Here is a 24,442-nt window from a genome sequence, read left to right as displayed (position 1 = left end):
GGCACTGAGAAGCTCCCAGCGCAAAGTAGAGAAACCAGCGGTCCTCGCTGCGCCCTAGGCGGCAGTGCGCCCTAGGCGGTTGCCTAGTCCGCCTAGTGGTAGCACCGGCCCTGTGCTTGGCCAATCATGAGCCAGCAATACACTGCGATGGTGCAGTGCATTGTGGGCCGGAGCGCCACACAAATTTGGCACGAACGCCCCACAGAGTTCTGGCTTCGCCGAACGGGCGAACAGCCGGTGTTCAAGTTGAACATGCGTTCGACTCGATCACCAAGCTCATCCCTACTCTTGATTTGCACTGCTTACTTATCAAATAGTGTTGGCTATATTTCTAATTCTGAGAATTCTTCATATCTATCTCATCTTGTTTTTATTATCTGGTATTTTCTTGATCTTTCTGGCTTACTATCTCTTTTCCTTGTAAATGCACATGTTTTCTTGCTCTTCCTCTTTAACAAAAAGAAAAAAAAAAAATATATATATATATATACAGTGCCTTGCGAAAGTATACGGCTACATTTCAGGCTTCAAACATAAAGATATAAAATGTTTATTTTTTGTGAAGAATCACCAACAAGTGGGACACAATTGTGAAGTGGAACGAAATCTATTGGATTTTTGAAACTTTTTTAACTAATAAAAAAATGAAAAGTGGGGCGTGCAAAATCATTCGGCCCCCTTGCGTTAATACTTTGTAGAGCCACCTTTTTCAGCGATTACAGCTGCAAGTCGCTTGGGGTATGTCTCTATCAGTTTTGCACATCGAGAGACTGAAATTCTTGCCCATTCTTCCTTGCAAAACAGCTCGAGCTCAGTGAGGTTGGATGGAGAGCATTTGTGAACAGCAGTTTTCAGCTCTTTCCACAGATTCTCGATTGGATTCAGGTCTGGACTTTGACTTGGCCATTCTAACACCTGGATACGTTTATTTGTGAACCATTCCTTTGTAGATTTTGCTGTATGTTTGGGATCATTGTCTTGTTGGAAGATAACTCTCCGTCCCAGTTTCAGGTCTTTTGCAGACTCCAACAGGTTTTCATCCAGAATGGTCCTGTATTTGGCTGCATCCATCTTCCCCTCAATTTTAACCATCTTCCCTGTCCCTGCTGAAGAAAAGCAGGCCCAAACCATGATGCTGCCACCACCATGTTTCACAGTGGGGATGGTGTGTTGAGGGTGATGAGCTGTGTTGCTTTTACCCCAAAACATATCGTTTTGCATTGTGGGCAAAAAGTTGGATTTTGGTTTCATCTGACCAGAGCACCTTCTTCCACATGTTTGGTGTGTCTCCCAGGTGGCTTGTGGCAAACTTTAGACAAGACATTTTATGGATATCTTTGAGAAATGGCTTTCTTCTTGCCACTCTTCCATAAAGGCCAGATTTGTGCAGTGTACGACTGATTGTTGTCCTATGGACAGACTCTCCCACCTCAGCTGTAGTTCTCTGCAGTTCATCCAGAGTGATCATGGGCCTCTTGGCTGCATCTCTGATCAGTCTTCTCCTTGTCTGAGCTGAAAGTTTAGAGGGACGGCCAGGTCTTGGTAGATTTGCAGTGGTCTGATACTCCTTCCATTTCAAAATGATCGCTTGCACAGTGCTCCTTGGGATGTTTAAAGTTTGGGAAATCTTTTTGTATCCAAATCCGGCTTTAAACTTCTCCACAACAGTATTACGGACCTGCCTGATGTGTTCCTTGGTCTTCATGATGCTCTCTGCGCTTTCAACAGAACCCTGAGACTATCACAGAGCAGGTGCATTTATACAGAGACTTGATTACACACAGGTGGATTCTATTTATCATCATCAGTCATTTAGGACAACATTGGATCATTCAGAGATCCTCGCTGAACTTCTGGAGTGAGTTTGCTTCACTGAAAGTAAAGGGACCGAATAATTTTGCACGCACCACTTTTCAGTTTTTAATTTGCTAAAAAAAGTTTAAAAAATCCAATAGATTTCGTTCCACTTCACAATTGTGTCCCACTTGTTGGTGATTCTTCACAAAAAATTAAAATTTTATATCTTTATGTTTGAAGCCTGAAATGTGGCAAAAGGTTGAAAAGTTCAAGGGGACCGAATACTTTCGCAAGGCACTATATATATATATATATATATATATATATATATATATATATATATATATATATATATGTGTATATATATATATATATATATATATATATATATATATATATATATATATAGATTTATTAATGTTAAGTTTCCCAAGTCTAATTTTAATTCTGTCCTCTGTTATCCATGGAGGTGCTTCCTATGATGTGTCATGAGTAGAGATGAGCTTCGAGTTCGAGTCTAACTCATGTTCGACTCGAACATTGCCTGTTCGCCTGTTCAGCGAATAGTAAACAATTTGGGCTGTTCGCGGCAAATTCGAAAATCCGGAACATCCTGTACAAGTCTATGGGAGAAATCTAAAGTGCTAAATTTAAAGCCTAATATGCAAGTTACTGTCCTAAAAAGTGTTTGGGGACCCGGGTCCTGCCCCAGGGGACATGGATCAATGCAAAAAAAGTTTTAAAAACTGACGTTTTTTCAGGAGCAGTGATTTTAATAATGATTAATGTGAAACAATAAAGTGTAATATTCCTTTAAATTTCGTACCCGGGGGTGTCTATAGTATGCCTGTGAAGGGGCGCATGTTTCCCGTGCTTAGAACTGTCCCTGCACAAAGTGTCATTTCGCAAGGAAAAAAAGTATTTTAAAATCACTTTGAATTGTCGGCTCCCGTAATACAGAGAACACTCAATGAGTGTTCTCTGTATTACGGAGCCAACAATTCATTCATTGATAAAAAATAAATAAATAAAAAAGCATGGGGTTCCCCTAAATTCAATTACCAGGCCCTTCAGGTCTGGTATGGATATTAAGGGGAACCCTGCCTCAAATTTAAGAAAAAATTTGACGTGGGGTTCCCCCTAAATATCCATAACCAGACCCTTCAGGTCTGGTTTGGATAGTAAGGGAAACCCCGCGTCAAATTAAAAAAAAAATTGACGTGGGGGTCCCCCTAAAAATCCATACCAGACCCTTTATCCGAGCCCGGAACCTGGCAGGCTGCAGTAAAAGGGGGGGGCGAGAGAGCGCCCCCCCCCCTCCTGAACTGTACCAGGCCACATGCCCTCAACATTGGGATGATGCTTTGGGGGTCTGTGACCCCTCAAAGCACCATGTCCCCATGTTGATGGGGACAAGGGCCCTTATCCCCACAACCCTGGCCGGTGGTTGTGGGGGTCTGCAGGCGGGGGGCTTATCAGAATCTGGAAGCCCCTTTATCAAGGGGACCCCCAGATCCTGGCCCCCCACTGTTTGAAATGGTAAGGGGGTACAAAAGTACAACTACCATTTCACAAAGAAAGTGTAAAAAATGGTTAAATAAGACAAACACACTTTTGAAAAAATTAAAAAAAGATTCCAGTGGTGCTAATCCACTCTTGCTATCCAGCGATGGATGATCATCTCTCCGGGGTCTAGCGATGGCTCATCTGATCCAGCGACGGGTGATTTTAAGTCCAGTGCAGTCCATCCATCCATCTTCTGTCTCCACTGAGGAGACACTGCGGGGATCCCATCGCTGATGTTTCTTATATTAGGAGGGCGGGGCCACCTGTCACCTGACCCCGCCCCTCTGACGCTAGTGAGGGAAGCCAGGGGTTTCCCAATGACGTATGGGTGACCCCGCCCCCCTCTGATGTAACGGAAACCTGCGTTACCGGTAGTATTCCTGAGAATTGGAGGTCCTTTTCCTCAATTTAGCTCCTAAGTCCCTAAAATCATTCTTTAGAACACTCCATCTGCCCCTGACTTTGTCATTGGTGCCAACGTGCACCATGACAGCTGGGTCTTCCCCAGCCCCTTCCAGTAATCTGTCCACCAGATCCGTGATGTGCCGAACCCAAGCACCCGGTAGACAACATACTGTTTGGCGCTTCAGGTCTTTGTTACAGATTGGCCTCTCTGTCCTTCTAAGAATTGAGTCCCATAGCACTAGAAACTGTCTTTCTTTTCCTTTTGCTTCCCACCCACTCTCACTGGAGGAGTTCTTCCCCCCGGCAGCTAGGAGAGTCCCTCAGCTCCAGCAGTGCTGGTCCCTGACTGGTTTCACCAATGTCACTCAATGGAGCGTACTTATTGGGATGCACCAGCCCTGGATAGGCCTCCTTGGCACTTCCCCCTCTACCCTTCCTGACTGTCACCCATCTACTCTTTCCTAGTGCCTGCATCTCTTTGTCTCCACCAGCCTCTGCGCTGGCCCCTGCCATGTACATTCCTGGCTATCCTTTAGTATGGAGGGACTTCTCATTACTGACAGTTGCTTCTCCAGATTCAGAAGCTGGACTTCCTGCACTTTTGCACAGCAGTATTCACCCTCGATCGGATGATCAAGGAATGCATACATGCCACAAGATGTACAATGAGTCACCTCGCTGCGCCCGCCAGGCATCGTACCTATTAAATTTAATGAGGATTGGGGATTATACCCTGTCCAAATTACCTAGGAACTAGATTCCTGACACTAATGCCACATACACACGAGCAGACTTTTCGACGGACGGATTTGAAGGTGATGACATATGACTGGACTAGCATAAGGAAGTTCATAGCCAGTAGTCAATAGCTGCCCTAGCGTCAGTTTTTGTCCGTAGGACTAGCATACACATAAACTGATTTTTCGACCGGACTCGAGTCCGTCGGAAAAATTTGAAACGTGTTCTATTTCTAAAGTCCGTCAGATTTTTGGGCAGCAAGGATCCGATGGAACCCACATACGATCGAATTGTCCAACGGATTCGTTCCATCGGACCTAGTCTGTCTAAAAGTCCGGTTGTGTGTACGCTGCATAACACTCAACAAGACAATACACTAATACTCAACAAGACAATACACAGGTACTCGTAGACCTATGTGCACTCGCAGACCTACGTGCACTCACAATACACAGTACACAATACACAAGTACTAACGATCCACACACTATTTAGACAAAACTCAGGTACTCACACTACACAGGTACTACGTCCCCTTTTATAACCTCCTGTTTTAAACTCTGATTTTTAACTCATCAATTGGACCATTTCCACTTGGACAGAGTCCCAGCAGACTCAGAGATGAGAAGCTCTATTCAAATTAACAAATTCTCTAAGCCCCTGTACACACGGTCGGAGATTTCGACAACCAAATCCGTCATATTTTATCCGTCTGATTTTGTCCGTCGGATCTTGTCCAAAACTGTTGCATACACACGGTCGGACAAAGTTGTCGAAAAATCCGATCTTTCAGAACGTGATGACGTAATTTCGTTGCGATGGGACTACATTCAGGCTAGTAGCCAATAGCTTTGATGTAGGAATTTGATCTGAGCATGCGTGGCACTTGGTCCGATCACAATTCGCTACACATGATCGGAGTATGTCCGATCGGCCCAGTTGGTCGGGAAATATTTCCAACAAGTTGGAAAATTGGGTCCGACGGATATTCTGACGGAATCAGTCTGATGCATACCACACACAGTCGGATTATCTGACAACACGGTCCAATAGGACACATTCCAACGGATTCTCCGACCGTGTGTACAAGGGCTTAGGGCTGTTAGCACCTCATCTGTCTCACCCTTCAGTTTCTTCCAAAAAGGACTTATTTTCCACTTCCCAGGACGATAATTCTCCCTTATTTCTACTGGCAATATCACCAGGCAGTTGTCTGAAAGACCTCTTGGCATGTAACTTACATTTCTTATCACCTGTAGTACCTCCTCATCCCCAATACCAAATCAATTATAGAGAGGGAGGAATGTGTTCTGGAAAAACACCAGTACCGTAACTTCCATATGTCCATTAGTCTGGCCTCTCCCAAAAATAGGGACAATCGGTCATCAATTATAGCACCTATCTGTGTCTGGTGGGGGAACCTATCTGCCTTCTGGTCCATGGCCATGTTAAAATCACCCATAATAATAACTGGCACACCCAGTTTGTCCAGAACAAACTCCATTAACTTATACAAAATTAAAGTATTAAAAGGTGAAGGGATATATAAATTAGCCAGCACGTAGTTTCTATTCTCTATTATACAATATAAAAAGATATAGCGCCCAAGTTCATCAATCTTAATCTGCCTACAGGTGAACAATACCCCAGATCTAATCAGAATGCTCACCCCCCTAGAATAGGCGGTATGAACTGAATGTTACTGGGTTTCAGAAATCTCCCCAACCTAGCTGTGGTATAGAGATGCTGGTAAGGTGAGTTTCCTAAAGGCAGAGTAATCCCACCCCATATGTTTTTGCTACTGAAAGAACTGCAGTTTTTTTTTTTTACAGTATTGCCTGAGCACCGGATGTTTCAAGAACATATATTTAACTTTTTCACCTGCGTACAACTAACCATTTAACAGTTTAATGTACAAAAAATGCATATAATTCAATATACCCAAACCTAATTGTGTAATTTCCATATACTTTGTGTGGTCCTTCTTTATTGACCAATACCTATTCTTCATGTTACACTTCCTCTGTGAGAATTTTGTGACAAAATATTGCCTATATAAAGTGCATTTATTCTTCATACATCCCCTCATACACCTTTCATACCAGTCACATCATCCGTGTCTCATTCCCAATTCACTCACCTCCCCTTTGGGTCCTTTCTGGGGGCTTCCAAAGTGACCTTCCCGCATGTTCAAGTCTACAACCGACTGAGCAACCACCTCATTGAAAATAACCTTCTCGATCCTCTTCAGATCCTCTTCAGTCTGGATTTCACCCACAGCACTCCACAGAAACTGCCCTCCTAAAACTCACTAACAACTTACTAACAGCCAAAACCAACGGTCATTATTCCATACTCTTACTCTTGGACCTTTCTGCTGCCTTTGATACAGTTGACTAGTGATGGCCGAACGGTTCGCCCGGCGGTCGTTTCGCGGCGAATTTCCGACTTTCGCCGTCCGCGGGTTCGAACGCCTTTTTCCGTCGTTCGCCCCGGCGGACTTACGTGTTTAATGTATACAAGAACTTTAACCTTTCGTGACACGTTTATCATGTGTTACAGGACAACCAATTGAGACATGACAGCTCATGGACACTTGGACATTCCCCCTAACCTATAAATACACCCGATCCGGTGGCCATTTTACATTCTTTCTTCTGTCACTGTAGGGAAAGGATCCTGTGTGGAGTAGGGACAGAGAAAACGCTAGCTATTTGGTACACAAAAGTTCTTTTCAGGACTGGTATAGGTGTTAGGTCAGCAGCCTGAGTTTCTTTTGTCAGTTTAGATAAAGGGACAGAGCGCTGTATGCTGCTATTTTAGGGACAGCTCAGCCAGATTAGTCTTTCTTCATCATCATCATCATCATCATCATTAGCTGTTACTATCAGGTCCACAAAAGAGCTGTTCCAGCTAATCGTTCCAGCCTACTCTTTTTTGCCAATTTGTATAGGGACAGGCAGGAAGCAGTGTGTCAGGCAGTGAGGATAATTTTAAAGACTTGCTGTTACTATTAGTTCCACAAAGGTTCTTTTCAGGACTGGTATCAGTGGTACGGTAATAGGCTTGTACACGTATAATATTCTTTCTTCCAAATATAGAAAGAATATTATACTTGACTGCTGCCCTTCTGCTGCAGTCTGCTAATCATTCACAACTCACTTGTTCCACAAAGCTCTTTATCAGGACTGGTAACTTGGTCTGTCTAGGGTGCTACGGTACATAGGCTTGGGTGCGGTACAGTCTGCTGTTCTGTAAGGACCGCTATCGGTCCACAATACATAGGGTTGCCGTGCACTACTGCTGACCGCTGCCCTATACTGCAGCAGTCCTTCATTGGTATAGGGACTGACGTACAGTCTGCTAATCACTAACACACAACCTGCTTGGTCCACAAAAGTTCTTATAAGGACTGGTAACTTGGTATAGGGTGCTACGGTACATAGGCCTGAGTGCGTTACAGTCTGCTGTTCTGTAAGGACCGCTATCGGTCCACAATACATAGGGTTGCCGTGCACTACTGCTGACCGCTGCCCTATACTGCAGCAGTCCTTCAGCGGTATAGGGACTGACGCACAGTCTGCTAAACACTAACACACAACCTGCTTGGTCCACAAAAGTTTTTATAAGGACTGGTAACTTGGTATAGGGTGCTACGGTACATAGGCCTGAGTGCAGTACAGTCTGCTGTTCTGTAAGGACCGCTATCGGTCCACAATAGATAGGGTTGACGTGCACCACTGCTGACCGCTGCCCTATACTGCAGCAGTCCTTCAGCGGTATAGGGACTGACGTACAGTCTGCTAAACACTAATACACAACCTGCTTGGTCCACAAAAGTTCTTATAAGGACTGGTAACTTGGTATAGGGTGCTACGGTACATAGGCTTGAGTGCGGTACAGTCTGCTGTTCTGTAAGGACCGCTATCGGTCCACAATAGATAGGGTTGACGTGCACCACTGCTGACCGCTGCCCTATACTGCAGCAGTCCTTCAGCGGTATAGGGACTGACGTACAGTCTGCTAAACACTAATACACAACCTGCTTGGTCCACAAAAGTTCTTATAAGGACTGGTAACTTGGTATAGGGTGCTACGGTACATAGGCTTGAGTGCGGTACAGTCTGCTGTTCTGTAAGGACCGCTATCGGTCCACAATAGATAGGGTTGACGTGCACCACTGCTGACCGCTGCCCTATACTGCAGCAGTCCTTCAGCGGTATAGGGACTGACGCACAGTCTGCTAAACACTAACACACAACCTGCTTGGTCCACAAAAGTTTTTATAAGGACTGGTAACTTGGTATAGGGTGCTACGGTACATAGGCCTGAGTGCGTTACAGTCTGCTGTTCTGTAAGGACCGCTATCGGTCCACAATACATAGGGTTGCCGTGCACTACTGCTGACCGCTGCCCTATACTGCAGCAGTCCTTCATTGGTATAGGGACTGACGTACAGTCTGCTAATCACTAACACACAACCTGCTTGGTCCACAAAAGTTCTTATAAGGACTGGTAACTTGGTATAGGGTGCTACGGTACATAGGCCTGAGTGCGTTACAGTCTGCTGTTCTGTAAGGACCGCTATCGGTCCACAATACATAGGGTTGCCGTGCACTACTGCTGACCGCTGCCCTATACTGCAGCAGTCCTTCAGCGGTATAGGGACTGACGCACAGTCTGCTAAACACTAACACACAACCTGCTTGGTCCACAAAAGTTCTTATAAGGACTGGTAACTTGGTATAGGGTGCTACGGTACATAGGCTTGAGTGCGGTACAGTCTGCTGTTCTGTAAGGACCGCTATCGGTCCACAATAGATAGGGTTGACGTGCACCACTGCTGACCGCTGCCCTATACTGCAGCAGTCCTTCAGCGGTATAGGGACTGACGTACAGTCTGCTAAACACTAATACACAACCTGCTTGGTCCACAAAAGTTCTTATAAGGACTGGTAACTTGGTATAGGGTGCTACGGTACATAGGCTTGAGTGCGGTACAGTCTGCTGTTCTGTAAGGACCGCTATAGGTCCACAATAGATAGGGTTGACGTGCACCACTGCTGACCGCTCACCTATACTGCAGCAGTCCTTCAGCGGTATAGGGACTAAGAGTTTTGTCACAGGGTCATTTAAAAAATGACATGCAGAGGAAGAGGCAGGCCCTTCCGCAGGGGTGGTAGGGGTAGGGCAGGAGCAACAGGCTTGAGCCAAAGTGGGAAGTTGCAGAAGGTGCGTTCAATTACTTTAAAGGATGCACCAGACTTGGTTGAGTGGCTCGCTCAGCCTTACTCTTCTGCACCCTCCTCATCCTCTCGATCTGCACCCTCTTCTTCACTCTCTGCTATGTGCACCCCCAAAGACACTACCACCAACAACACGACCACCACCACCACCACCACATACCTTCCGCTTGAGTCACTGGAATTATTTTCCGATCCATATCAAGAGGACATTTCTGATGCGCAGCCACTCTTGGTATTGGATCAGGAAGAGGAGGTAGCAACAAGCGCTACTCAGCAGTCTGACGCCAGTACCCAGATCAGCCCAAGGAGGAGGTTGGTCCCCGGTGTTGCTGCCTACTCTACTTATAGCGGTGGGGAAGGTGACGTTGATGATGACGTGTCTAGTGATGTCACGTGGGTGCCCACAAGAGAGGAAGAGGAGGGGAGTTCAGAGGGAGATATGGACCAGCAGATAGGGAGGAGAAGCAGCAATGACTTACATTGCACAGCAGGGACAAAGCAGACTGCAAATGTATCAGGAGCGAGTCATCGACCATGTACGGTCACATCTGGCGCTCCCAGGACACCGGCACATGGCTCCGCAGTGTGGGCTTTTTTTAACGTGTCCGCTGCTGACAATAGCGTTGCCATCTGCAATCTTTGCAGTCAACGCGTTAGTCGCGGTAAGCCCAATACTCACCTAGGGACGACCGCCTTAAGAAGGCACATGAGCAGCCATCACCGAGCCCAGTGGGAGCAACGGAACACACAAAGCCACACTGCAGGCTCTCACCGTCCAGCCTCGTCTTCTACTTCTCCTTCTCCTCTCTCCTCACAATTGTCCTCCACTCCACCTTCCATCACGCCAAGCTCACATTTTTCTGCAAAAAGGCAGGCTTCCGTGGGCCTAATGTTTGAGCGTAAAAAAATGATGACGCCGGATAACCCTCTTGCCCAACGGTTGGCGGCTGGCTTGTCAGAACTCATAGCCCGCCAACTACTGCCATATAAACTGGTGGACTCGGAGGCCTTTCGCAAATTTGTGGCCATTGGAACACCACAATGGAAGGTCCCAGGAAGGAAGTATTTCTCAGAGAAGGGCATCCCAGAGCTATATGGCCATGTTCAGCGGCAAGTGAATGTATCTCTGGCACACAGTGTCGGTGCCAAGATACATCTGACCACAGACACGTGGTCTAGCAAACACGGGCAGGGAAGGTATATCAGTTTTACTGCCCACTGGGTGAACCTTCTGACGGCCGTCAAGCATGTAACCCGTGGCACCCGTGTAGATTTGGTTTTACCGCCACGGATTGCATGCAGGCCTGACTCTTCTTCTCCTCCTCCTACTCCATCCTCCTCCCTCTCCTCCTCAGCTGCCTCCTCCTTTTCCGCTGCTAGCGTCTCTTCCACTGCACCGCCCAAGCTCCCCAGAACCTATTCCACATGCCAGGTGAGACGTTGCCATGCCGTGCTGCGTCTGTTGTGCCTGGAAGCAAAGAGCCACACTGGCCCGGCACTCCTTTCAGCTTTGCGTTCACAGGCAGATGAGTGGCTAACACCGCTCAATTTGACAGTTGGTAAAGTGGTGTGTGACAACGGTGCCAATCTGCTTAGCGCATTGAAACAGGGCAAAATCACGCACGTGCCGTGCATGGCACACGTCTTAAACTTGGTCGTGCAGCGATTCCTTGTCAAATACCCTGGGGTCCAGGACATCTTGCGGCAGGCAAGGAAAATCTCGGCCCATTTCAGAAGATCTTACACGGCCATGGCTCGCCTTGCTGACATTCAGCGGCGACACCATCTGCCGGTCAGACGTCTTATTTGCGATTGCCCGACGCGATGGAACTCAACCTTCTATATGCTTGATAGGCTGCTCCAGCAGAAACGTGCAGTTAACGTCTACCTGTATGAACTCTGCGAAAGAAACGGTTCTGGGGAGCTGGGTTTTTTTTCACCGCGCCAGTGGCTGCTCATGCGCGACACATGCAGACTTCTGCGGCCATTTGAGGAGATCACCAAACTGGTCAGTCGCAGCCATGGCGCCATCAGTGACATGGTACCTTATGCCTTCTTTCTGGAGCGTGCATTGCGTCGTGTCATTGATCAGGCTGTGGAGGAGCAGGAGCGGGAAGATGAGGAAGTCGCAATGCTGGATGAATTCCCAGGGGGGGCTACTCTATCTGAGACAAGTCAACAACAGGAGTCTGATGAGGAGTCAGAGGAGGATGGTGCCGGGGCGGATGAGCAGGAGCAAGAAGAGCATGCTTTAAACCTTTCTGGGATCCCTGTTGTGCGAGGATGGGGAGAGGAGAATGAAGAGGACGACATTATCCTGGATGATGAGCAGGAGCCAGGCCACCACACCGCTTCCACTTTAGTGCAAATGGGGGCCTTCATGCTCCAGTGTTTTAATAGGGACCCCCGTATAAAAAGCATGAGGGTCAAGGACCAGTACTGGGTGGCAACGTACTTAGACCCCCGGTACAAACACAAAATGGCGGAAATGTTACCGCCGTCGCAGAGGGCTGTCAGAATGCAGCACTTCCAGGCCTTGCTTCGAGAAATGCTGCATTCTGCTTTTGCGTGCGCTGGCAGAGGAGCAATTCCCACTCCCAGAGAAGGATTTGCGGGTACCAATCCAACAGCGCCTGCAAGAAGAGGCCGGTTTGAAGATGTGTTGGTGACTTCGGATATGAGGTCATTCTTTCAGCCGACCCATCGACAGGTGTCATCCGGATCCAGCATCAGGGAACGCCTAGACCGTCAGGTGTCCGACTACATTGGGTTAACGGCCGATGTGGACGCTCTGAGGAGTGATGAACCCCTAGACTACTGGGTGGGCAGGCTTGACCTCTGGCCAGAGCTTGCCCAATTTGCAATCGAACTGTTGGCTTGCCCCTCATCCAGTGTCCTGTCCGAAAGGACGTTCAGCGCAGCAGGGGGGATTGTGACCGATAAGCGTACTCGCCTAGCTCACCACAGTGTTAACTACCTCACATTTCTAAAAATGAATGAGGCATGGATCTCGGAGGAATTCAACACATGTGATCAGTAGACCATGTATATGTCTATAAACAATTTTTGGAATCAAGCACACAGACCTTCTTAATTCATTTGGCTCACTTCCCTGACCCAAAAAAGCACACCGTACTATATGCCCCTACCCTCCTCTTTGAAGAGGTTGAGCGGTGTCATATTTCTACTGGGGCTGCTTATTATGAGGGGTTCCCACCATCCCTGTGCTGTGCTGACTTCCTCCTGGGTGTTCTTATTATGAGGGGCTCCCACCATCCCTGTGCTGTGCTGACTTCCTCCTGGGGGTTCTTATTATGAGGGGATCACACCATCCCTGTGCTGTGCTGACTTCCTCCTGGGGCTGCTTACGGTGCTGCTGTCAGCGCTGTATGTCACGGAGCTGCTGTCAGCGCTGTATGTCACGGAGCTGCTGTCAGCGCTGTATGTCACGGAGCTGCTGTCAGCGCTGTATGTCACGGAGCTGCTGTCAGCGCTGTATGTCACGGAGCTGCTGTCAGCGCTGTATGTCACGGAGCTGCTGTCAGCGCTGTATGTCACGGAGCTGCTGTCAGCGCTGTATGTCACGGAGCTGCTGTCAGCGCTGTATGTCACGGAGCTGCTGTCAGCGCTGTATGTCACGGAGCTGCTGTCAGCGCTGTATGTCACGGTGCTGCTGTCAGCGCTGTATGTCACGGAGCTGCTGTCAGCGCTGTATGTCACGGAGCTGCTGTCAGTGCTGTATGTCACGGAGCTGCTGTCAGCGCTGTATGTCACGGAGCTGCTGTCAGCGCTGTATGTCACGGAGCTGCTGTCAGCGCTGTATGTCACGGTGCTGCTGTCAGCGCTGTATGTCACGGAGCTGCTGTCAGCGCTGTATGTCACGGAGCTGCTGTCAGCGCTGTATGTCACGGAGCTGCTGTCAGCGCTGTATGTCACGGAGCTGCTGTCAGCGCTGTATGTCACGGAGCTGCTGTCAGCGCTGTATGTCACGGTGCTGATGTCAGTGCTCTGTATTACGGTGCTGCTGTCAGTGCTCTGTATCTCCTGCACCCTCTTGTTTGCCTACCCTGGTCCCTGACCTTCCCTCTCCTCCATTGCCTTCATTAGCTCCATAGTCCTGAATTGTCAGAACAATTTCCCAAATAAAAAAAAAATGCTTGTAGTTATCGATCCCAAATTCACCTCATACATGTATTATGCTATTGTCCAGGTGGTGGGACTACGTGCTACCCCCTAATAATTACCCCGTGGCCGCAAATTCGACCTAAAGGTTTGCGAAATTCGCCTCCCATTGAAGTCAATGGAGCCCGCGGCGAACGGTCGTTTTCGCGAACGTTTGTGTCCGTTCGCGTTTCGCGTTCGCGAAACGTCCCGTCGGAAGTTCGTCCATCACTACAGTTGACCACCCCCTCCTCCTCAAAAAACTCAATTTGCTTGGTCTCCATGGCTGCACTATCCGTTGGTTTGAATCTTACCTATCTCATCGCACCTTCAGTGTCACTTACAACTCCACTTCCTCTTCTCCAACTCCCCTTTTCATTGGGGTCCCCCAAGGTTCTGTCCTTGGTCCTCTACTATTCTCGATTTCACTACCATTTATATGCTGATGACACCCAAATCTATCTCTCTACCCCTCAGCTCACCCCATCAATCTCCTCAGGCATCACTGATCTACTAACAGACATATCAGCCTAGATGTCACACCACTTCCTCAAACTTAATCTATCTAAAACCAAGCTCTTAATATTTCCTCCCCCATGTGCCCCTTCGCCTAACTTCTCTGTCAAGATCAATGGCACATCTATCAGTCCATCCCAACATGCCAGGGTGCTAGGGGTAACCTTAGACTCCGAATTGCCTTTCAGGCCCACATACAAGCCCTGTCGAAATCATGCCGTCTTAGCCTCCGCAACATTTCCAGAATATGCCCCTTTTTAACTAATGACACCACCAAGCTTCTAATTCACTCCCTGGTCACCTCTCGCCTCGACTACTGCAACTCCTTCCTGGTTGGATTACCTTTACATAGACTATCCCCCCTCCAGTCCATAATGAATGCCGCTGCCAGACTCATCCACCTTACCAACCATTCAGTGTCCCTCACCCCTCTCTGCCAATCCCTGCACTGGCTTCCACTCACCCAACTAATAAAATTCAAAGTACTAACAATAATTTACAAAGCCATCTATAACTCTGGCCCTAGTTACATCACTAACCTAGTCCAAAAATACCAACCAAGCCGCCCTCTTCGGTCATCCCAAGACCTCCTGCTCTCTAGCTCCCTTGTCACCTCCTCCCATGCTCGCCTCCAGGATTTCTCCAGAGCTTCTCCCATCCTTTGGAACTCCCTACCCCAATCTGTCCAACTGTCCCCTAATCTATCCATCTTTAGACAATCCCTGAAAACCCTTCTCTTCAAAGAAGCCTATCCTGCTTCTAACTAACACTGTTTTACTTCCTCCATCAGCTCATCCCCCACAGCTATTACCTTTTGTATCAATTGCCCCTTCCTTTTTAGATTGTAAGCTCTAACGAGCAGGGCCCTCTGATTCCTCTTGTACCAAATTGTAATGTAACTGTAATGTCTGCCCTCATGTTGTAAAGCACTGAGCAAACTGTTGGCGCTATATAAAACCTGTATAATAATAATAATAATAATAATAATAATAATGTTCAAATTTACAAATATTATTGCTCTTGTGTATAACCCTTTCCCCCTCCCTCCCTCCCCAAAAAATATTGAAAAAGCACATGCAAGTAATAAAAAAAAAATCCCCCAGATCCCTCTGTGAAAGGGAACAGTATATACATTACTCTCTCTAACCTAAATGTAACCCTCCGCCCCAACTCCTTAAAGTGCTAAATAAGTGATCAGCTGTGTTCTTAAACCCATGCAGTTATTGTACTTCTATCTTTGGAATTACATTTTCTGGTTCTTCTATAATTTCCCCTTATGAGATGCCAACAACCCCGCCACCCCCCTGGGGTATCAACAAAAATAGAGTCTCCCCCAGGGTGGTCACCAGCAGTCTTGCTGGATATAACAGGGCATAAGATACTTTGAGTTGTTGTCATTTACGTCTGATTTTATAAAACGTAGCCCTCCGCTTTTGCAGTTCCGGTGAAAAAACTGGGTATATAGATACCCTAACATCTTCATAGAGGATATTACCCTTTTTTCTGGCCTTCTGTCATATGGTTACTCTGTCCTTGTAGAAGAGCATTTTTACCAGGCGAGATCTTGGGTGGCCCCCTAGTGCAGGATGTCTGGAGGGCACCCTATGAGCTCTCCCCATTGCAAAAAAGGGTGAAAAAGTATCCTTTCTAATTAGTTCCTTCAACCATTTTTCATGAACTTTTTTCAGGGAGCCCCACAATCCTTCCATTTTTCCTTCACATTCTGTATTCCATGTCATCCATTTTTATCTCATAGTGAGCCATTTGTTCTCTAAGGCCGCATACACACGCGGGGACTGTTCGCCCAACTTTGTCCGTCAAACAGTTTCAGCGAACAGTCCGCTCAAACTTAGCATGAAGGAACTTGCCCACACACGACGAACGAACAGTCCGCTGAAACCGTGCGCGATGACGTGAACGGCACGTACGACGGGACGAAAAATTCGACGTCCTATACACTGCAATGCAAACTTCGGCATGTAAATCCTTTCTGAGCATGCATGCAACTTAGTACGGCGAACAAGCCTACACACGCGGGGACTGTCCGCTGAAACAAGGTTTCAGCGGACAGTTTTTCGAAATTTCCGAAAAACCTTGTTCAGCAGACTGTTCGCTGAAACTGTCCACTGAAAGCCCACACACGAGCGGACTGTCCGCCGAAACACTGTTCAGTGGACAAAGTTGGGCGAACAGTCCCCGCGTGTGTACGCGGCCTTACAGTTCTTATCTCTCGCTTGAGTGGGTTCAGATCGTCCTCCATTAAAATTAACTGTGCCCTCAAGGGCGGTGGTCCTTTCTCGCATTTTTTTGTAGGTCATGCATGACAAAGGATAGCGCTTCCCTGATAGTTTTAAGCTGGCCAGACAGTTCACCTAAAGCCGCGTACACACGGGCGGACTGTATGGCCTACTTAGTCCATCATACAATCCGACGGACAGTCCATCCTACTTTCGAATGAACGGACTTGACCACACACGGATGCACAAACAGTCCGTCGAAAGCTTGCGTGATGACGTGTACAGCACGTACGACGGGACTAGAAATAAGAAGTCCAATACACAGCAATGCCCGGATTGTCCGCTGAAACCAAAGTATGACGGACAGAATTTCGAAAATTCCGAAATACTTAGTACGCCAGACTGCACGCTGAAAAAGTCCGCTGAAGCCCACACACGAGCGGACTGTCCGCTGAAATGTGTTTCGACGGACTAAGTAGGCCATACAGTCCGCCCGTGTGTACGCGGCTTAATGAAGTCTTACAGGAGGAGTTAATTGCTTGCAGGACCTCTTTCAATGCTGGTGCTGCTATGGCTTGCCCTTGACCTTAGCTTTTCCTCACAGCTGTGGCTCCACCACGCTCCTTAGATTGCGCTTGCAGGTTCTGTTGGCCTCCTTTTGTGGGTGTGTGATCCGGGGGTATGGGCGAGTCTCTCTAATTTGGCTGCTGCCTGGTTCCCCTTCACATTTTGTTGAGGGCAATGGAGAGGGCCCTGTCCTGTCACGCTGGGTCTCCCCCCCCCTTCCAGGTCATGGCAATGTGTTATAATAACCCAGCACTATCTTCCCAATTCGGGGCAGGATGGCACTTACACCCAAGAAAGAGGGAGGAAAAGGGGAGACAGAATAATGAGATTGAAAAATGGCACTGAAATAGTCCAAGGGGGAACCCCTTGATTTCTTTTGCCACATGCAGAGAACTGAATGTCCACCGGGTGTCACTAAAGAAGAAACCTAGTCTCCTCTGGTAGGTATATTACAAATGCTGGATCCACTCATTTGTTTTAGGTCTCTCCCCTCAACGAGCAGGGGACAGGCTGTGTGAACTTTCCCACTATTCAGCATCAGACCATTTGCGCAACATGGGTATCCAGGAGAGGGTGGCAGGGTGTAGTGCAGGTGCACCAGCGGCTCTCCTCTCTGATCCCCTGACCCCTCAATAAAGACCAGGTTCCCCTAGGTGGAGCAGTTAGGTCAGGGGTAAGCCAACCTCATGCCACTGCATCATCTCCAGCTTGCAGGATCTCTTCCGGAGCTGCGGCTAAGCTAGGTCACGTACGTGCGCACTCTAGAGCATCTGGTCACACCCCCATTTTCCACTTCTTAATAAGTGATTGAACAGTACTGATTGGTATATGCAAGACTTTCAATATCTTTTTATATCCTTTTTCATCTTTATAAAGTTCCATTACCTTGTTATGCAGGTCTCCTGACAGTTCTTTTCTCCTCTACATGGCTCAGTACCTAGCCTGCTCAGTGTACCCATGTGAGAGCTAACAAACACAGTGAGGTTCATTTACTAAAACTGGAGCGTGCAAAATCTGGTGCAGCTCTTCACAGAAAACAGTTGGCTTCCAGGTTTAATTGTCAAAGCTTAATTTAAAAAGCTAGAAGTTAGAAGCTGATTGGCTACCATGCCCAGCTGCACCAGATTTTGCACTCTCTGGTTTTAGTAAATAAACTCCATTGACTATTTATACACAGACACAGATTGTAATTTAAAAATCCACAGATTTGGGAAATTAAACTTGAATTGCCATAACCTGTGTGTATCACCTTGTGTGTCTATACCAAGGCCAAACATTCCAGGGTATGCAAACTCTCCATTAGGGCCATTTGGGGGATTTCTGTTATCATTATGATTTAAAAAGGAGCCAAACAACTATGTGATAATAAATGGCTTCATATCATCACTATCCTTAAAGTGGTTGTAAACCCATTCCAACCACTTTAACCTACAGGTAAGCCTAGATTAATGCTTACCTGTAGGTGCAAGAAATATCTCCCAAACCTAAAAGGTTTAGGAGATATTTGCAGAAATAGAGTCACCGATATCTTCAGCTCCGGCCAGTCACACCGCCAGAGCCACAATACCCGGAAGTCAATCCAGGATAGATGGTGGTGCCGGAGGAGGCGAATGAGGGCCGTTGCGGGGGCTTTCGTCTCAGGTAAGTAATTCATAATGAGCTAGTTTTCTATGCATACTAGCTCATTATGCCTTTGTCTTGCAGGGTGTATTTTTTTTCAGAGGCTTTACTTCCTCTTTAAAGAAAAAGACAGTTTTTTGCCATGATCAGTCAGATTTTCAACCTCAATGCCAACATTTCACAATTCCTTTATAACCTTTATATATCTACAGAGAGAGTCACAGAGAGAGAAACGAAGAGGAAGAGAAAAATGCAAGCACATTAAATAAAAAATGAGGTAGTAAAAAAAGATGACAAAGTTTTAAGGAAATATATTTGTGGTGAAAAAAAAAACAAGATCAAATGGTCAGATAAAAACAAGTCTTGGTTTGTTTATCTGTCCTTTGAGGGTAAGATAATGAGAGCACTGCACAGCCAATACTATAAGATACACAAGAGGTGCAAATGAAGAGTATAAAAATTTGAGTGTCAGCCCTCAATTATGTAAAAATTAGCCAGTAGCAGATCAATATGGCAGCAAGTACAACAGAGCTTCAGTCCACAGATACAGATGTATAAAAAAAAATTGACCAGTGGTGGGAAAGATCTGATTCACTTCTTTCCAGCCTGGACCTCCTTTACTCCCAATATCCCTGCCAGGCCTTCCAGAATTTCTAAGACCCCCACTACCTCCTAACTTGTTGACTCTGCATCACACAAGCTGGCATTCTGCAATTACAAGAAATTCTGCCACAGAACCCACCATCTCCCAGTGTGTACCAACAGAGATTCTGGTACCACCACGGAGCCCACCCATCTCCCTACACGCACCAACAGAAATTCTGGTACCACCATGGAGCCCACCCATCTCCTTACACGTAACAACAGAAATTCTGGTACCGCCACGGAGCCCACCCATCTCCCAGTGTCTACAACTATATACATATACACACACTCTTACAATAAAGCTGCCTCTGTGGTGTTGATTATCACTGGTCGGTGATGCCACAAGTGGGGCGGTGCCACCAGGTGACACTGCTGGCCCCATCCCTTATATATTTATTATTTAAGAGCTGTCAGATAGCGGAGCAGGCAGATGGATAAGCCCCCCGCCCACAGACTCCCATAACCACAGCCCAGGGTTCTCGGGGAAAAGGCCCTTGTCCCCATCAACATTAGGACAATGTGCTTTGGGGCTGAGTGGGGCGGGGGAGTGCAAGCTTTTGCATGCTTGGATAAGGGTTTGGTATGGAATCTGGGGGAACCCCGTGCTCTGTTTTTTTTTTGGCAGGGGCCTGGTGTGAATTGGGGGGGACCCCCATGCTATTCTGTTAGCATTGAGTATTAGTTCAAACAGTTCTTTTATTAATCAGTTATGGTTCACTTAACTTTAATTATTACCACAAGATATTTCACACATCCTACTAATTGGCTAGAAATATCAACTCTCCAATACAACGGGCCCATCTTGTGGCCAAATCATAAATATGCACAGGATTCTCTATTAAACCCACACCCAGGTGCGGACTGACCTTTGGGCCACTTGTGCACTGCCCGAGGGACCCATGCCACTAGGGGGCCCCATCAGGGTTGCCAGTCTAAGTAAAACCAGAGTAGGTATGTAAAAAATTGTGTTTTCCTTTTACATCTGTCTCTGAAATGTCCCTTATCCTTTTGGTCTAAAAATCCCGAGATTATAGCTGCCCCACCTCTCCAGTACTGTGTGTGTTTTGTGTATACTGTGTGGCCCCATAATCTCTGATTGACTGGGGGCCCCATAATCTCCTATTGCCCGGGGGCCCCATGAGTTGTCAGTCCACCCCTGCCCACATCTGTTTAACCTCATATTGTTGGAACCATGGCATATTACAGCATATACTAAGTTAAATACACTACAACTTGTACACATAAATCCGAAGCAGTCCCTAACTCAAAAACCTCATACGATACTGGCTGCTCCAACTAGTTTCTTTTGACGCTTTTTCATCTTAACCACACTTTAATGTTTAACCTGAACTAATAAAACATTACACTTAGCTAGCTGCCCCGTGGAGCTCAATAGCACAAAACTAAAAGGAGCGGAGTAAGAGTAAAAAATCAGACCTGTTCCTTTTTGCTCCTTAGATCCAAAAAGGAGACAGTGATCAATTTATTGAGACTCCATCTGGTCCTACTTAGACCTCGTTTGCACACAAAGAGCAACTTCCTTGCTCTTTGACCATACCAGACCTTTAAAATAGGATAGACTAGTTGGTCTAATCCTACCTCTGATTTCCCACCTCACATCTAACCCCCAGTCGGGACTTCCGGGAGTTTCCCGGTGGGCCGATGGCTCAGTGGGCCACTCTGATGTAAGGGGGCTGCTGAAGGGCCACTCTGATGTAAGGGGGCTGCTGATGGGACATTCTGATGTAAGGGGGCTGGTGATGGGACACTCTGATGTAAGGGGGCTGGTAATGGGACACTTTGATGTAAGGGGGCTGCTGATGGGACACTCTGATGTAAGGGAGTGCTGATGGGACACTCTTATGTAAGGGAGTGCTGATGGGACACTCTGATGTAAGGGGGCTGGTAATGGGATACTCTGATGTAAGGGGGCTGGTAATGGGACACTTTGATGTAAGGGGGCTGGTGATGGGACACTCTGATGTAAGGGGGTGCTGATGGGACACTCTGATGTAAGGGGGCTGGTGATGGGACACTCTGATGTAAGGGGGCTGGTGATGGGACACTCTGATGTAAGGGGGCTGGTGATGGGACACTCTGATGTAAGGGGGCTGGTGATGGGACACTCTGATGTAAGGGGGCTGCTGATGGGACACTCTGATGTAAGGGAGTGCTGATGGGACACTCTGATGTAAGGGAGTGCTGATGGGACACTCTGATGTAAGGGAGTGCTGATGGGACACTCTGATGTAAGGGGACTGGTAATGGGACACTCTGATGTAAGGGGGCTGGTAATGGGATACTCTGATGTAAGGGGGCTGGTAATGGGACACTCTGATGTAAGGGGGCTGGTAATGGGACACTTTGAAGTAAGGGGGCTGGTAATAGGACACTCGTAAGGGGGCTGGTGATGGGACACTCTGATGTAAGGGGGCTGGTAATGGGACACTCTGATGTAAGGGGGCTGGTAATGGGATACTCTGATGTAAGGGGGCTGGTAATGGGACAATCTGATGTAAGGGGGCTGGTGATGGAACACTCTGATGTAAGGGGGCTGGTAATGGGACACTCTGATGTAAGTGGGTGCTGATGGGACACTCAAAATGTAAGTTGGCCCGGTCTGGATGAAGTCCAGGGCCACATTTCTGTCCCAGTCCAGCCCTGATCACAAGGTGGAATAGAACCCCCACTCTTCTACATAAATTTTATCCCCAGATCTCGGACAGATGTTGGAGGTGCAAAGATGAAGAGGGATCGATGATACACATTTGGTGGTCTTGCCCCTTAATCCCAATAGTTCTGTAAAATAGTTCACGAAAATATACTTTCAATCACCTCAGAAAACATAAGTTTCACCCCAGCACAATATCTACTACACCATAATTCTATCCCCAAAAAACAATATCTGAAATCTTTATCCATGTTCATGATAAACGCAGCAATACATTGTATACCATGTCACTGGCGTTCGAACAGTCCCTTCCAAAAAAGAATGGTTCAGGAGAATTAACAATATAAAAAAATAGAACTCCTAAGTATTTCTCATGAGAAAGAAGCCAAATTTTATTTCTATTTGGTACAATTGGATAGAATTCAAAAACTCTCAGGCTTATAAAGCTACCCTTACCTAATCACAGTACCCATATACTAGGAAGTAACCTCTTAGAAATATCTGAGAAAAAAAACTCGATGACGGTACTTCCCCTTATTGTATACCCCACTCTTTCCCCTGCCTCTTTTTTTTCCCTCCCTTACTTACCTTCAATATGTGACAATCATATCAAAAATTCTTCGATTCTGTAAATGTTAATCTGTGTATTGAATAATATATGCCTAAAACCCAAATTCAAACAAGATATATAACCATTTTGACACTTTTCTGTATTTTGAACAGTAGTAAAACTCATTTATTATATGTAATTTTTTTTACGCCTTTATACCAATAAGACATTGTATTGTGCTTTTATATTCTCTCAATAAAAACCTTGTGAAACAAAAAAACTCCTTTTTTTTTGTTTTGTTTTTGTTGGTATAAGCTGGTATAAAGTGTCATGTACATGTATGAGGAGGCTGAGACCTGGATGAGTTCCTGGATGAGGTGCGCTGGACCTCTATGGCAGGTGTCAGGAAAGGAGAAACATCCTTTCACTGATCATCACTTTTGCCCTCCTATAAAGCTGAACAAGCGTGATCAGGATGGCTGGAGATTGACAGTTCTGAACCCTGAAGTGATCAGGAGGGACGGAGATTGACAGTTCTGAACCCTGAAGTGATCAGGAGGGACGGAGATTGACAGTTCTGCACCCTGAAGTGATCAGGAGGGACGGAGATTGACAGTTCTGAACCCTGAAGTGATCAGGAGGGACGGAGATTGATAGTTCTGAACCCTGAAGTGATCAGGAGGGACGGAGGTTGAGAGTTCCAAACCTGGAAGTGATCAGTAATGAGTGCATCTGGGTTCATTCTTCAGAAGGATGATCAGTGAATATTCAGCATCTCCTTTGCTGACACCTGCCATAGATGTCCAGGACACCCAGGAAAGACCAATAAGTCCTGGTCCTGGACCCATGGTGAGATGGCTGTCATCTTCCTAACCCCCTTCCCCTTTATTGGCTGTTGTGAGTTTGCTGGCAAAGGGTATTACGGGTGGGAGTGCACCTAAATCTTGCGTGTTAAATTCTGGAAATTTTCTGCAAAATTATCATTGGGCAATATTAAATTTCATCCCATATTCCCCATAAAACGGATAAAAAAAATTATTTTCGATACACCTGAATGTTACTAACTACAAAACACACTGACACATTTCCCATCTCATAAAGTATGTTAAAGTTAAATATTTAAATCCTACCCAACGCCATCTCCAGACCTTCACTTTTCTTGGTTTTACGCTGAGGATGAACAGGCTTCCCCTTGCACGGCATTCTCCGTCTTCTGTGACTGCTCTGGTCTTCTGTTCTAAAAGCGTAACGAGGAGCTCAAATTCATTTTAAAAGTGACCACAAAAAAGGGGAAGTGTATACAGTTCTACAACTATATACACATACACATACACACACTCTTACAATAAAGCTGTCTCTGTGGTGTTGATTATAACCGGTGGGTGATGCCACAAGTGGGGCGGTGCCACCAGGTGACACTGCTGGCCCCATCCCTTACCTATTTAAGAGCTGTCAGATAGCGGAGCAGGCAGATGGATAAGCCCCCTGCCAGTGGCGTAACTAGAACCTTCAGGGCTCCGATGCAAGAAACCATGAAGGGCCCCCCTGAACCCGAGCCAGGGCCCTTCCCTCCGAGTCCGGCGGTGGAACTCCAGGGCGTGGTCACAGGTATGACCTTTGTGAGCCCTGTAGTTACACCACTGGTATCAGTAGTTTTTTTAAATTTTATTTCATTTTATTTTTAGGTGCCCCATTGGGGGACTGTCCCTAGGCAGGATGGGGT

General features: G+C 46.7%; 1 protein-coding gene across 1 annotated transcript in view; it reads right to left on the bottom strand.

The window, feature by feature from the left end:
- The window catches only part of LOC143961696 (uncharacterized), a 124,174-nt gene extending 100,237 nt beyond the window's left edge, over nucleotides 1-23,937 (bottom strand). Inside the window, exon 1 of the mRNA XM_077471015.1 lies at nucleotides 23,850-23,937. Within this exon, the coding sequence (XP_077327141.1) occupies nucleotides 23,850-23,922 (73 nt within the window). The 5' untranslated portion in view covers nucleotides 23,923-23,937. The remainder of the gene's footprint in view (nucleotides 1-23,849) is intronic.
- Between the last annotated feature and the right edge of the window lie 505 nt (nucleotides 23,938-24,442).

Source organism: Lithobates pipiens, unplaced genomic scaffold, assembly GCF_037356315.1.
Source record: "Lithobates pipiens isolate NorthernLeopardFrog02 unplaced genomic scaffold, aLitPip1_a1.2 Scaffold_8, whole genome shotgun sequence".
NCBI lineage: Eukaryota > Metazoa > Chordata > Amphibia > Anura > Ranidae > Lithobates > Lithobates pipiens.
This window is presented reverse-complemented; position numbering and strand designations above follow the sequence as displayed.